Raw genomic sequence first — 15,777 nt, 5'->3', positions numbered from 1 at the left:
TGACGTTGAATTAAAGATTTATGACTGTTTAGATTGCATTACTCTCTGTCACAGTGATCTCCTGGTTGTTCCCCACTTAGATTATCTAACTATTGCGCTGCCGCAACCAGAAACACTGGCCTGGCCTGCTTCTAAATTCAGTGGCCTGACTGCAAAAAAAAAAAAAAAAAAATTGTTTTTTGCTTTTTTCGAAATGTTTTCAAGTATCACCAGCAGTACCACCAAGTACCACTAGTGGTACGCGTACCACAGTTTGAGAACCACTGGTCTAGAGTATAAATATGTTTTTATCGTTTTCTGCAGTATTTCATAGAACGTGAGATATAGGCGTAAATGCATATATTAGATTATCAAATGCAGTTTGATACCGATCCATGCTATATTAAAAATGTCAACTGTACATGGTCCTAAACGTCATGACTGATCATCTGCGGGTGAACGGAGGGGGGGGGGGGGGTCATTTATAATTCAATGACCGACGTTAAATGATTTATGTAGTATGGGTGATATATTGATCAGAGCAGTTTGTATCGAAAATGATAAAGAAAAACGCTGAAACTCACGTCAGTCTCCTCGTAGCGTTGGGCGATGAGAGTGGAGCAAACAGATCCCAATTATGTGATGTTGATCAATGCAATCCATTTCCGGTTTGTATATTACTAATACACGTCCAAATCATGTTGATTATTGAGTTATGGCAAAGATCCATATTCACAGTGTCTGTATTGAGCCCCGGGACGACGAGTGGCCGGACGAAATTAGGGCTCCAACGGGCACTTCCGGTTTGGCAACTCGCTGATCGGCCACCAGGTGGCGGTATTGAAGCGTTGCAGAGTTGTGATGGCTCAGACAGCATCAGCCAAGACTCCGTGGGTGAAATATGAATACCATGACGAAAATATGAAATATTTATCTCAAACACGCCTTACGGCGTGATTGGCAGACAACGCATGGCGGAGAAACCCGCCTTAACACGTGATTGGCGAAGAATGGGTTAATAAACAAATCTTAAATCTTAAGCTATTTGAAAAGCTAGTTTTAGCTTAACGTTACCTTGGCTAAAGTTGGGACTATTCATAATCCAGCTGCAGACCTGCAAGCAAAGTACAGCAAGTTGGCAAAGGAGTATTCCAAGGTAAATCACTTTTTCACCAGTAACGTTACATTGTTGTGGCTAACCTAGCTCACGCTAATGTGGCTAGCTGATCGACCTCTCGCACACAATTAATGACAGCCATACCGGTGACAATGTTTAGCTTTTAGTGCCAAATGATAAGAGTCTGAGGCGGAGTCTCAAAAGAGAATGTTGAATATTTATTGTGCAAAAATCACAACAGAGCCTCTGCTACTAGCTGACCTAAATGGAGCCTTCTGGAAGCAAGTGCAACAACGTATAATGTCCGTGTGGAACCAATGTGCCAACAACCTTTCCGTGGGTGAAGCATAGTTGAGCATAGTTGTCATTTAATGATCCTAATACTAATCTATACAATCACCTGTTGTTGAATAAATACCATTACTTTCTAGTTATTACTAAAAAACAGTATATATATATATAAAACGGTAGCTGTAAAAAAGAAAATAATTTTTAAATAATTTATATAATATATATATATTTTTTTGTACATTAACACTTTAAGTGCCGAAAACGTGTTTAGGCGTCTTTCCTAGCCATGCTCAAGTTGCCGAGGACGCCGTAACTCGTCTTTGATATCAATATTTCAAAAATCTGATCGGAATCATATTTTCCATCCGCAGCCTTCACACACAGTTCTGAGCTCATCTCAATCCTCTAGCGGTTCAAGAGCGCCATCTGGTGGCCGATCGGCAGAAGCGCCAAACAGGAAGTGATGTGGATGAAGTGCTGATCACCCATATTACTTCCGGCCACTCTCTATAGCTCCCGCGACTCCATCTTGACACAATACATAGCGATCCGTTGCCAATAACTCGATAAACAACATGATTTGGACGTATATACCATTATACAACCTGGAAATGAACCGGTATTTTTACATCCCATAATGGAAAACTGTCTACCCCACGCTGATCGCCCAACGGCCCGCGGAGACTGGGGTGAGTTTTAGCGTGTAATATTTCCGTGTTCGATACTAACTGATCTGATGAACATATGACCCACATTAGATGAATGGTATAACGCTGCCCACGGAATTATAAACGCCCCCTCGCCCATCCGGTCAACATCAGATGACGTGTAGTAACTTCCAGAAGTACTTCCAGTTGGAATTTTTTATATCGCGCTGATTGCTATCAAACTGTATTTCATCATCAATATAATGCATTTGGGGCTATAAATCACGTTCTGGAGAAAGCTGCAGAAAGAGATGAAAACATACTTATACTTTAGACCATATTTTAGTATGAATATGTGAATGAAAAAGTTTAACGTTGCTACACCATGAACAATACATATAGGATCTTGAATGGGCCCTAATAATGGCAATCTAGCAATAGATTTTAAAAAGTTATAGCCCTGCAAAGAAGGGGAACTTCTCCATAGACAAATAGAGCTGGCAAGGGATGGTATATCATGAATTTAACCTTAGGCAATCAAAGTGTTAACAAAAAATTTCGTCCGTTTTTCGTCGACAAAATCTAGACTAAAACAAAAAGACAATTGAGACAAAAACTGACTAAGACTAAAATGCTCAGACATTTAGTTGACTAAAACTGACTAAACGAAAAATAAATATGATAAACGAAAAAGGAGCACTTGACACATGACTAAGACTAAAACTAAAATGAAAATAGCTGCCAAAATTAACACTGGACTTCAGGCTATGAAACCGCAGTGTTTTCCAGCTACTACCCCTGCTGGAACTTTAAAAACGGGAATCTGGCAACCACTAAACAGAAATGCGAGTACACACAACTTTTACTTCAGCGTGTTCAAGAACTTCAAGCCTATGTTACTCTATTAGTACTCAAAGTGATTTTTCCTTTTTGCGTTAGCAACTGCAGAATGTTACCTTTCAAAAGAGACCAGGCTCATGCATGTGCTACAAGTATAAAGCTACGCTTTGGTAAAAAAAAGTATGCAGTCCTCAAAAACAAAAACAAAAATGGCCCCTTTTTGGGGGTAATGCTTAACTCATTCAGCGCCGGGGATTAGTCGGGCCCTGTGGTCGCATAGTCACACGTTAAAATTAGAGTTGTTCCGATACCGATACCAGTATCGGAAAAGCCGCCGATACTGGCTAAAATGCTGGTATCGGTATCGGCGAGTACCCTCTAATGCTGCGCTCCGATACCATATGACGTAATTTATCAACAACACTGTGGTCTGTTGAGTAAGCATTATAAAACAAACGTGTGCTTAATCGATTAAAGTGTCAATGCCATTTGTCATTTTAACAGCAGATACTTTCTTAAATGTCATCGTCCCGACAGAGCGGTGTTGACGGGGAGCTCATGGGTTCGCTTGGTGGCTGGTGTTATTAGCATTGAACAGCTAACCGAAAGCTAGCTTTAACATTACCTTGGCTAAAGTTGGGGCTATTCATATAATCCAGCAATAATGGCTGCAGACCTGCAAGCAAAGTACAGCAAGTTGGCAAAGGAGTATTCCAAGTTAAATCACAATGTCACCAGTAACGTTAGTCTTCTATGGTCTTCCCATACCGGTAGCTCATGCTAGCTAACGGTAACGTCGTCATTGCACAATTGCACGTCGCGTACACAATTAATGACATGTTGCGGACAGCCATATCGGCGACAATGTTTAGCTTTTAGTGCCAAATGATAAGAGTCTGAGGCGGAGTCTCAAAAGAGAATGTTGAATATTTATTGTGCAAAAATCACAACAGATCCGACTGCTACTGAACGGAGCCTTGTAGACAGACTGAGTAGGGTATATCTGCAGAGCCAGTGGGTAGCGAGTGCAGCAACGTATAATGTCCGTGTGGATCATTGGAGTAGGGTATATCTGCAGTGCTGAAGCCCCATACTCATTGATTAATGATACTAATACAAATCTATACAATCACCTGTTGTTGAATAAATACCATTACTTTCTAGTTATGACTAAAAAACAGTATATATAAAACAGTATTTGTTAAAAAAAATATATATATATTATATTTATAAAAAAATTATATAATCGTTTTTTTTTTTTTATGTATGCACTGGTATCGGATAAGTATCGGTATCGGCCGATACCCAAAGCTTAGGTATCGGAATCGGATCGGAAAGGAAAAAATGGTATCGGAACATCTCTAGTTAAAATATAGGACTGAGTCACCTTGTTTAGACATAGAATGTACCTTATCTTAGCCAGAAGGTATTCCAAAAGAATAATTCCAAGTGATCGCATCGCCATCGCGATTACCAGTGTATATATGTCTATACACGTTTCGATGGTCAAATACGCTCATGCAACGGAATCCCGAGGCGAGGACTGTGAATTTCTGTCCTGGGAGAAGGAGTGGCCACTCGCGAGGATCAGCCCAGAGCCCCATGCAGTTCAGACACGGGATGATACTGCCACCTGGTGATGGTCGATCAGAATGCAGTTCCAAATTGTCGGGACGTGCCTAAATGATGCAGATCGCTCTGGGCAACTGTGTAGAGCGGGGATCAAAGTAAAAAGATAAAACTATCCAAAAACGTATTTATACTAGGGATGCCCCGATCGATCGGCCAGCGATCAGTATCGGCCGATATTCAGTATAAATATGAGATTGGTGAATTCCGATAATGCTTTATTTTCGCCGATCGCGAAAACCGATCGATGACACACGTGAAAAACATGATCCAATTCTCAGCGGAGTTCTCACTCGCTGTCTTCTCTTGCACCCAGCTGCTGCAGTGCACGCCTTGCCCCTCCCCCTCCCCTCACAGCCCCGTCATGTCAACAAACACTCCGGCAAACAGTCGACTGCATGAGCTCCTCTTTCAACATAACTAAAGCATTACAAAATGGCCCAGTAAACTATTCACTTTAGTTTAATACATTAGGCGTTGTCTAATGTTATCTAGCTGGCTAGCTACTGATTAGGGATGCCCCGATCGATCGGCCACCGATCGTTGTCGGCCGATAATCAGTATAAGTATGCAGGGAACAAAATTCACTTTTTGACTTACCAGCCATTTGGCTGGTAGATTTTAAAAACTACCAGCCAGGCAGATTTTTTACCAGCCAAAAATTTAAAATAGCTTTTTAGTATATCGCCATGTGTTATTATTACTATATAATACTCTCATATGCTATTTTCAATTAATATCATAAACAACATAAGGAATATTAGCATAATTTTGAGTGGACTGAAGGAATGAGTCAGCGTTAATAGTTTTAAATGCAAATAATTTATTGAAACATAGAAGTGGGGTCGGGGACACACACACTGTTTCAACTCACCACCCCCGCATCATATTGTAGTCTAGTCTGTCTTCAAACTTCCACTCCTCTCGAAACCTTTTTATATTTGAATTAGTGCTGTCAGGCGATTAAAAAAATGTATCTAATTAATTACAGGATTTGTAATGAATTAATCTAATTAATCGCATTTTAATCACATAACAATTTTATGCCTGATATTCTATATTATATAATCATATTTCAAATTGCATGTGTCCGGATGGCAGAATTCAGTACTGTATCTACAAAACCTTCTGTTTAATCATCTTCCATCTATTAATTTGCTTAGATTTTTCAGGTCTGGTCAATTTGAGCATGGTGTTATTCAGTCAAAGATACAAAAAAATTTATTGATATTCTCATTTGGTTCATTACAATTTACTCAAAATAAATGTTTCATTCAATCAATCACCGCTCAGATTGATTGATTGAATGAAAATGTTATTAACAGATTGCAGAATGGGTACAATACAGTACGGCACACAATTGTTAAGGGGATGCAGACCAGGGTGCAACTTGCACTGTGCAATCCATTCTTTGTGGATCTAGCCCACAGTATTTCTGACACTGGGAATACATTCCCTGAGATTCATAGATGTCCCTAGAATCAGATACCAAGAACATGCAAATGGACCATATTAAAAAATAAAAAAGTCTGTAAATGTGTATTCTACATTCTTATGGAATGAATGAGATACAAAAAAAATATTATAAAAAAAAAGAAAAGAAAAAAAAACTTTTTTTTTGTAATTAATTTTGAGTTAATTTTCATAACGCGATAATTTGCTGTGTAATTAATTAATCTAATTAACGCGATAAACTGACAGCCCTAATTTGAATATCAACATTATCTGTGCATCCTCAGTAATCCTCAGTTTACTACAATATACTCCTCTCCTGAGTCCTGACTAGTGACTTCATCGTCTTTCCAAACGCACACACACAGAGAAAGGGAGAGTGCCCCCCCCCCCCCCCCCCATTTCCCTTTCCCCAGTCCACACTGTCTGCTGTTCTCTATGGCTCTGCCGCTGATCAGGATTAGCTTGTTAGCTTACGCTAACATAACGTTCATTTCGGGCGATGTGGGCATAAAGGAATGGCGACGATGCAATGCATGTTAGATGCATTTGACCCGTTGTGAGAAGAAGAAAAAACCACAGACTTATTTCGGCTCGCAAAATAGGCTCACTGCTGTGTAGCTCTGCTCTCAGGGAACAAACTTAACTTTTTGACTTACCAGCCATTTGGCTGGTCGATTTAAAAAAACTACCAGCCAGGCAGATTTTTTACCAGCCATTGGCGGTTGGCTGGTACTTATTTTGTTCCCTGTAAGTATGCGATCGGTGATCGGTGATTATGCTTTATTTTCGCAGATCGTCAAAACCGATCAAAAAACATGATCCAATTCTTAGCGGAGATCTCACTCGCTGAGTTCTGTCTCGACACACGGAGCTGCAAACTGCCGCTCCGTCTCCGTCTCCTCCTGCCGTGCCCGTGTAAACAAAGCTCGGGCAATAGTCTGCTCTAACCTAGTGCATGCGACCTCCGTGAGCTAACGTTAGCTACCGTTACTGTTTAAACAGAATGACCCAGTCAACTATTCACTTTTAGTTTAATACATGAGGCATTGTTAACGGTATCTAGCCGGCTAGCTACTGATAGCTCCTGATATCAACAAATGCTCCAGCAAGTCTAGTAGTGCATGATAGCTCACGTTAGCTCACGTTAGCTCACTGTTCAAAACGAAACGTCCCATTAAACTAAATACCGTAGTTCACTGAGGTCTTAACGTTATCTAGCTGGCTAGCAGTAGCTACAGATAGCTCCTGATATCAATGTCTTATAACACTGATTCGATGCGTATTCGAGCTGAGGGCATGTTGAATGTGATCAATAGGGTCCAGCTGCAGCTCCGGAGAATCCTGGCCGTAGCTGGAGGCTACTCGAGTACACACAGACAGTGGAGCTGTTTGCAGATAGCGAGCATTTTGACTTGTTGCGTGGTGTCGATGTCTCGCAGATAATACAACTACAAGTATGATTATATAATATATCTATTTTGTATAAAAAAATAATATAATATATATATATATATTTTTTTTGTAATAAAAAAACGATCGATATCGGTATCGGCCGATATGGCTCAAGACGATCGGTGATCTGGATCGGTGGCAAAAAACGTGATCGGGGCATCCCTACTACTGATAGCTCCTGATATCAACGTCTGATATCATAATTTTGGCATTCGGTTTTGCAGTTGTTGGCTAGCGTTGGCTAACTAGCTATCGTTGTTCCGTGGGCTAACGTTAGCTACCTAGCTAACGTTACTGTTTAAACAAAATGGCCCAGTAAACTATTCACTTTAGTTTAACTCATTCAACGCCAGTCACGAGTATAGTCGGGTTAACTAGCCAACCGTTCACCGCCAATCACGAGTATAGTCGGGTTCTAATCGTTATTTCTTTTATTAGCTATATTCATTCATTTTCATCCATCCAGCCTGATGTTATCATTGGGAATGGGTCTGAGCTCGCAAAAGGGCAATACCGCTGTCTACGCCTTCCAGCAGGTATTGCACTCTATTAGAAATGGTGTAGTTTCTTTTCAGGGCCGATCTGAGCCGTGCGGGCGGGGTTTAAATACTCAGACGAGGCAGGGCTTTACAACGATGGCATGGAACAGTAACCCCACCCGCCCGTTCCTGTGTAACGCTGGGACAGACCTCCACAAGCAGTATTTGGAATGGTGATCAGATAATTGGATTATTTCTTATTTATCAGATACCAGGTAAGAACACTATATATAAAATCTTGCGTTGATCTAATATTTCTTTCTACCCCGATCGAAGCTGTCTCTGTGTGTGTGTGTGGCTGTGTGCCGTTGAGTGGGAGGAGGTGGCGGGGGAGCCCCGCGGTCCAGGGCTCTTTTCATTCTTGCATGAGGAAGGATAATAATGATGATCTAGCGTTGATTTCAGGAAGATTCGATAATCAGGCGAAAAATGACCGTGTTTAGTGTATTCCACTAAAGGGCTATTATCGCGTCTTTTCCTGGAATTACTCTGAAGCACCCAAACTATATTCATATTCAAAACGGTATAAAACGGAAATGTACGGATGAAAAAACAACTGTTTCGTGGATGTTGACTGGAAGCAACTCACTGACAATCGACGGGTGTATTAGACCCATAGCTTTAATATAAGATATATTTTAAGCACTCGCATGTGAACAAAGCGCCCCATTGACTTACAGCGCTGGCGTAATAGCGCCCTCTAACGCTTTAAGCGATGGCGCAGAATGAGTTAATACATGAGGCGTTGTCTAACGTTATCTAGCTGGCTAGCTACTGATAGCTCCTGATATCAATGTCTGATATCATCATTGCCATTCGTTTTCGCAGCTGTTGGCTAGCATTGGCTAACTAGCTATCGTTCCATTGGCTAATGTTACTGTTTAAACAAAATGACCCAGTAAACTATTCACTTTAGTTTAATACATGAGGCGTTGTCTAACGTTATCTAGCTGGCTAGCAGTAGCTACAGATAGCTCCTGATATCAATGTCTTATAACATCATTGACATTCGTTTTTGCAGCTGTGCTTCATAACTGTAACTGAACGCCAATGATGCTAGCCTTATGTGATCTTATAAGTTTCAGTTCATAGGAAAATACTTTGACTATAATGGTCAGAAGTAGGGCTGCAACGATTAGTCGACATAATCGACGACGTCGATCATAAAAACTTGTCGACGCAGAATGTTTGCGTCGATTAGTCGTTTTTTTTAATTTATATATAATTCCTTTTTTTGCACTACCTATCTTTGTGAAAGTGGCTTCTCAGCTCTGGTCCAGCTGAAGACAAAGCAGAGGAACTGATTGGACATTGAGCATGACCTCAGAGATGCTTTGTCTACCATCACCCCAGACTTTGAGACTCTTGTCAGGAGCAAACAACATCCCCAGTTATCCCATTAGTTCCCTGGGATGTTAAAGGATAACTCCACTTTTTTTTTAAATTAGCTTATTTAACATCTTCCCTGGAGTTAGACAAGAAGATGCATACCTTTTTTGTCTCTGTGCGTGCATTTTAGCTTTGGGAATAGACGCTCCGTTAGCATAGCTTAGCTTCATCACTGGAAGTGGGGGAGGACAGTAGCCTTACAGTGCCTTACAGTGTATTGCAAGGTCTGACATTGACCAAACTTGATATGCATGACCTTGGTGGGCTCTAGGTCAACTCCTGAAAAGGGGGTCAATGTCAGACCTTGCAATCAAAAGTTAGGGGCGCACTGAAATTATGGCAAGGGTTATTAGCCCCCTAACTTTTGATCGCAAAGTCTGACATTGACCCCCTTTTCAGGAGTTGACCTAGAGCCCACCAAGGTCATGCATATCAAGTTTGGTCAATGTCAGACCTTGCAATACACTGTAAGGCACTGTAAGGCTACTGTCCTCCCCCACTTCCAGTGATGAAGCTAAGCTATGCTAACGGAGCGTCTATTCCCAAAGCTAAAATGCACGCACAGAGACAAAAAAGGTATGCATCTTCTTGTCTAACTCCAGGGAAGATGTTAAATAAGCTAATTTAAAAAAAAAGTGGAGTTATCCTTTAAGCTAAGAAGTCTGCTATATATTTTTTTTAGTTATTTAAACACTTCCGGTTTAATTTGTATTATTTAATTTATTTATCTTGTTATGAGTGATTGTTGTATTGTTCAAATACATTTTGATTGAAAGTTGCTTAAGATCCAAATTCAAATGTTTCATGAGTCATTATTTTAATTTGCTATGGGATCATCATGTTATGTTAAGTAACTGTTAAGGCAGAGGGACTGGACAACAGGGTGACATTCACAGGTGTGCAGACTTGAGCATGTGAGGTAAAACATGCATTGGAGAAGGAGCCATGCCCACAGGAAGCAGAGATTGAGGGTGTGACAAAAATAATCGTTAGATTAGTCGACTAATCGAAAAAAATAATCTACAGATTAGTCGATTACCAAAATAATCGTTAGTTGCAGCCCTAGTCAGAAGTAAATTAACTTGGATACTGTTATGCTTAACACCCAGTACTATTCACTTTACTTAATTTCTAAGATTTAGATTAGATAATTTAGACCGGACTTTGAGAATGCCTATGTTAGACCTACAGTATAATACTGCCAGCTGCTATAAGAAAACCAAAAACGATCGGTATTGGCAGTGTATCGGCCGATATGACTCATAGATGATCGGTTATCGGTGGCAAAAAACTTGATCGGGGCATCCCTAATTTATACGTTTATGGCACTCAACGATTGCCGCCCAGTAACGTAAAAACACGTTTATGGCACACAATGTGTTAACGATGATGGTTTCCAAAAACAACAACTAACGGAACACTTCCTCTCCTCACTTCAGATCCCCAGGAGGGACGCCGGTCAGGAAGAGACGCAGCAGAGGCCCACCGTCGCTCAACGACCCGGCAGCTCTGATCGCAGAGGCGCTGAGGAGGAAGTTTGCCCACCGGCACCACGACGTCTCCAGTGACAAAGAGAATTCTGCTGAACTCTCACCGTTCGGCAGCCCAGAATCACCTCAGGTCAGTTTTTATATATAGTATATATATATATTATATACGGTATATATAATAATAATACACTTTATTTGTATAGCACTTTTCATACAGAAATTGCAGTTCAAAGTGCTTCACAGCAGTAAAAGATACAGGCATAAGCGAGCATAAAAAAGATAGAGGTAGCAACTAGCAAGGTAAGGTAAATCAGTGTTTCAGTAATAAAAATAGAATAGATGGAGTAAAAAAGTGAGGTTTGATTCAGTTAAAAAAAAATATATATATATATATATATACAATCACCTGTTGTTGAATAAATACCATTACTTTCTAGTTATTACTAAAAAACAGTATATATATAAAACGGTAGCTGTAAAAAAGAAAATAATTTTTAAATAATTTATATAATATATATATATTTTTTTGTACATTACATCTAAACCACATTTCATTCTTGCATGAGGAAGGATAACTATAATCTAGCGTTGATTTAAGGATGATTAGAAATCAGGCGAAAAATTACAACGTGATAAGTGGATTTCACTAAAACGCTATTATCGCGTCATTTCCTGGGATTACTCAGAAGCACCGAAACTATACTCTTATTCAAAACGGTATAAAACGGAAATGTACGGATGAAAAAACTATGTGCATGTTGACTGGAAGCAACTCACTGACAATCGACTGGTGTATTAGATCCATAGCTATAATATTTCATATATTTTAAGCACTCGCAAGTGAACAAGGCGCGCGCCCATTGAACAAAGCGCTGGCGTTCTACCCAGAAGGTAAACGGCGACCCCTGGCCGTGAATGGTTAACATAAGCCTGGGTTGTTTTTATTTCTACTGCCGCGGATATAAGAAAGAGGTCTTTAACACTTTCTATACCACTCACGAGATTTCTCAGAATTATTAATATCTCGTTGAAAGCCACTCATGAGATTTCTCAGATTTTATTTTTTTTAGCGATCTGAAATCATATTGCATCACGCGAGCCTACCCTAGTATACCCGAGCGCCGCCGGCGATCAGATGTGGAAAAAAGCGCCCCCTATCGTCTCCCAGATGACATAAGGGATTTTGGAATGGACTCAATGAAAATGGATGGGGGAAAAAATCCTGTACTCCACATTTTCCAGTCCACTGATGCAGCCGGGGTTATCACAGTTCATTCTGGAGCCTCTGAGACCCGCGGAATCATGTACTGCACTGTACACACGTTGGATCCATACACGTATCGATTTTTTCGAATGGTGATCAGGAATTGGAATATACCAGTTGGATACCATCTGATGTCAGGTAAGGAATCTATGTTATCAGTGTTAGGATAATCAGACTCATTTTGATGAAGATATAAGCTGTTTTGTGTAATGGGCTCTTTCGGTTTCACTGTAAAAGTCCAAGAGGAAATGAACACGCGATTATCCGTGCGTGGCTCGAATGTGCGTGCGTGCACGTATAATATTGATCATCTAGCGTTTATTTGAAAACGATTCATAAATAGGCCGACAAATATCAATGTTCTGGAATATTCCAGTAAAAGACGATTATCATAGAATGGTCCAGAATGGACTGTTTTTTACCTCAAAACGGGTGCTTTTCAAAATGCTCTCAAACGGAAATGAAGCGATAAAAAACCAATCTGCCTTGACAGCACTGACTGGAAAAGGATTCTTTGATAAGTGACGGGCAGATTAGACACATAGCCATAATTTAAAACATAGATTAGGCGATATTAAGCGTAACATTGGTGCCGATGGTGGCATTGAAGCGCTAACTCTGGCGCCACCTCGTGGCACTGAAAGTGTTAAAGCTGAGTCAATGTTGATGGTTTTGTTGAACATTTGTATTTCACAGGAGAGAAACTGTATTCAAAGATCAAAGAAAGCTATTAAAATAGTCTTTGAATCTAAATATACTTTCTTTGTGTTGATTCTACATTCATTCCATAATTTCTCAAGTAAATATCTGTTACAAGCTTTGGTCTAAACTAGAAAAATGCGATTTTTAATCTAGATTAATTACAGAAAATTGTGAGATTAATTAGTTAATTTTTTATTATTATCTATTGACGGCACTACTATTATTATAATATTTTAGGTAATTTAAGATATACCTTCATGATTTCATGCAAAGGTATGCATCTTTACAAATACTTAAGCTATATATAATTAACAATTATCAAAGTGTATGACTGAATCACATTTCTAAAGCTAATATTCAAGTTTAGTTTACAGATCCAAATCCAAAGTTTTTCTAATGTGATAATCCTGCTTTTGTGAATTGACCCATCTCAAACCGTGCCCTCAAGAAAAGAGATGGGTCGATTACCCCCTGGTGCTCATATGGGAGTGTCTACTCCTTACCATCATTATTTATTTATATTCCACAAATAAGGGAAGGACTCAAATAGAGCTGCATAGTTCAGGGTTTTATTTCAAAGTCGGTCTACAGATGCCAGTGTTTTTTCTCATCTTCTGTGTTTTATTTCTTTTATTTTCTTTTTGTTGCTTTATAATTCAGTGCTTTCAGCGCCGGCGCACGATTTAGTGCTTGAATGCCCACCATCCACTTCAATGTTAGCGCTAATCACGCCTAATCTATGTTTTAAATTATGGCTATGTGTCTAATCTGGCCGTCGCTTATCAATGACTCGTTTTCCAGTCAACATTGTCGAAGCGGATTGTTTTTTTATCGGTTCATTTTCGTTTTATAGCATTTTGAAAAGCCCTCGTTTTCAAGGAAAATAAAAAGATTCCATAATAAAAGCCCTTTTCTGGAATATTCTAGAATACACAAACGTTGTAATTTTTCGGCCTATTTATGAATCGTTTTCAAATAAACGCTAGATTATCGATAGTATATGTGTACGTATGCACGCTATATAGGCGATCTGAAAAATCGATTATCTGATTTCCTCAAAGCCATCGCCCACACACACAGGGTGAACGCTGAGAGCTCAGCGAATACAACTCTGATTATCCCAAGACTTGTAAAATAGATTCCTTACCTCAGATCAGATGTTCTCCAAAAAGATCATTCCAATTCCTCATCGCCATTCCAAAAATCGATCGCTTTTATTGATCCAACGCTACATACTGTAAACTCATATTCCACACTGTTCTGATGGTCCACAATCAATGAATCCGATCGGCTCGGGTTACATGCCTGAGAAGTAAAATGTGGATTCCGGATATTTCTTTTCTCATCCATTTTCATTGAGTCCATTCCAAAAGGGTGCATTACCATCTGGGAGACGATAGGGGGCGGTTTTTTCACATCTGAGCTCCTGATGGGGCTGGTTTACCAACGGGAGACTCCGTTGATGAAATATGAATTCAGATCGCTAATAAAAAAATAACACGCTAATTGTCGTGGTGGGCATTCAGGTGGCGGGCTGATAACACGTGTTATGTCGTTTTGGGCATTCAAAGTGTTAATGCAACAAACTGTGCTATAAGTATAAAGTATAATAAATCCCAAATTACTTTGGGTATGCAATTGTCAGGCGTTTTATGCTAAATGTAGGGTATGCTTGGGGATAACTATATATAAAATGTTATACACTGTTATCTTAATTTTAAGGGTAAATTGGTTTTGCGGCTCCAGAGGTATTTTGTGGGAGGGGGAGAAAATGGCTCTTTTGATAGTAAAGGTTGCTGACCCCTGCCTTAACCTGACCCTCCCGTCTTAGGTCCCTAAGCACACCAGACGCAGCCAGGGACTGCTTCACCTGTGACCTCTGACCTCAATGAGCAACCACGCCAGCAGCCAATCACAGCGCAAATGTTTACCGTTTTCTTATTGGCTGTCTTTTTGTGCTTGTCAGAGTGTAACCTCGTATGTGTTTTGTTCTTGTTGTTTTTTGTCTGCTTTCATGAGGCACTTTTCTTGAAAAGGTGGAATGTAATGTTTTCTTGCAGTAATTTCAGTGTTTATTTTGCTGTAAATAAGATATATCTTTTTTTGGGTACTGTTTAATGTAATTATTTTTTTGTACAATTGTACCATACTGTGAAAGATTACAGCGTTGACAGCTTCCTCGTTGATTGTTATCACCGTCCGTGAAACCCCTGTGTTTTGTCTTTAGTTGTTGATGATGGTTTGAAAATTGAAAGTCTTTAAAAGGTTAAGAAACTAGATTAATAAATTCTATCTCTAGCCATCGCCTCATGGCTGCTTCCCCTCCAGGCCCGAAGGAGGCTGCAGCTCTCTCCTGTCTCGCCTCATGGCTGCTTCCCCTCCAGGCCTGAAGGAGGCTGCAGCTCTCTCCTGTCTCATGGCTGCTTCCCCTCCAGGCCTGAAGGAGGCTGCAGCTCTCTCCTGTCTCGCCTCATGGCTGCTTCCCCTCCAGGCCCGAAGGAGGCTGCAGCTCTCTCCTGTCTCGCCTCATGGCTGCTTCCCCTCCAGGCCCGAAGGAGGCTGCAGCTCTCTCCTGTCTGGCCTCATGGCTGCTTCCCCTCCAGGCCTGAAGGAGGCTGCAGCTCTCTCCTGTCTCGCCTCATGGCTGCTTCCCCTCCAGGCCCGAAGGAGGCTGCAGCTCTCTCCTGTCTCGCCTCATGGCTGCTTCCCCTCCAGGCCTGAAGGAGGCTGCAGCTCTCTCCTGTCTCATGGCTGCTTCCCCTCCAGGCCCGAAGGAGGCTGCAGCTCTCTCCTGTCTCGCCTCATGGCTGCTTCCCCTCCAGGCCTGAAGGAGGCTGCAGCTCTCTCCTGTCTCGCCTCATGGCTGCTTCCCCTCCAGGCCCGAAGGAGGCTGGAGCTCTCTCCTGTCTCGCCTCATGGCTGCTTCCCCTCCAGGCCTGAAGGAGGCTGCAGCTCTCTCCTGTCTCGCCTCATGGCTGCTTCC

General features: G+C 40.8%; 1 protein-coding gene across 1 annotated transcript in view; it reads left to right on the top strand.

Annotated features, from left to right (window-relative positions):
* Positions 1-15,225, top strand: part of mtfr2 (mitochondrial fission regulator 2) — a 49,850-nt gene extending 34,625 nt beyond the window's left edge. The window contains exons 7-8 of the mRNA XM_084315277.1: positions 10,778-10,958; positions 14,626-15,225. Coding sequence (XP_084171403.1) covers positions 10,778-10,958; positions 14,626-14,670 — 226 coding nt within the window. The 3' untranslated portion in view covers positions 14,671-15,225. The remainder of the gene's footprint in view (positions 1-10,777; positions 10,959-14,625) is intronic.
* Positions 15,226-15,777: the final 552 nt, after the last annotated feature.

Source organism: Notolepis coatsorum (assembly GCF_963971535.1).
Source record: "Notolepis coatsorum genome assembly, chromosome: 5".
Taxonomy (NCBI): Eukaryota; Metazoa; Chordata; class Actinopteri; order Aulopiformes; family Paralepididae; genus Notolepis; species Notolepis coatsorum.
Note: the sequence above shows the minus strand (reverse complement) of the source record. Positions and strands in the feature narration are given on the sequence as shown.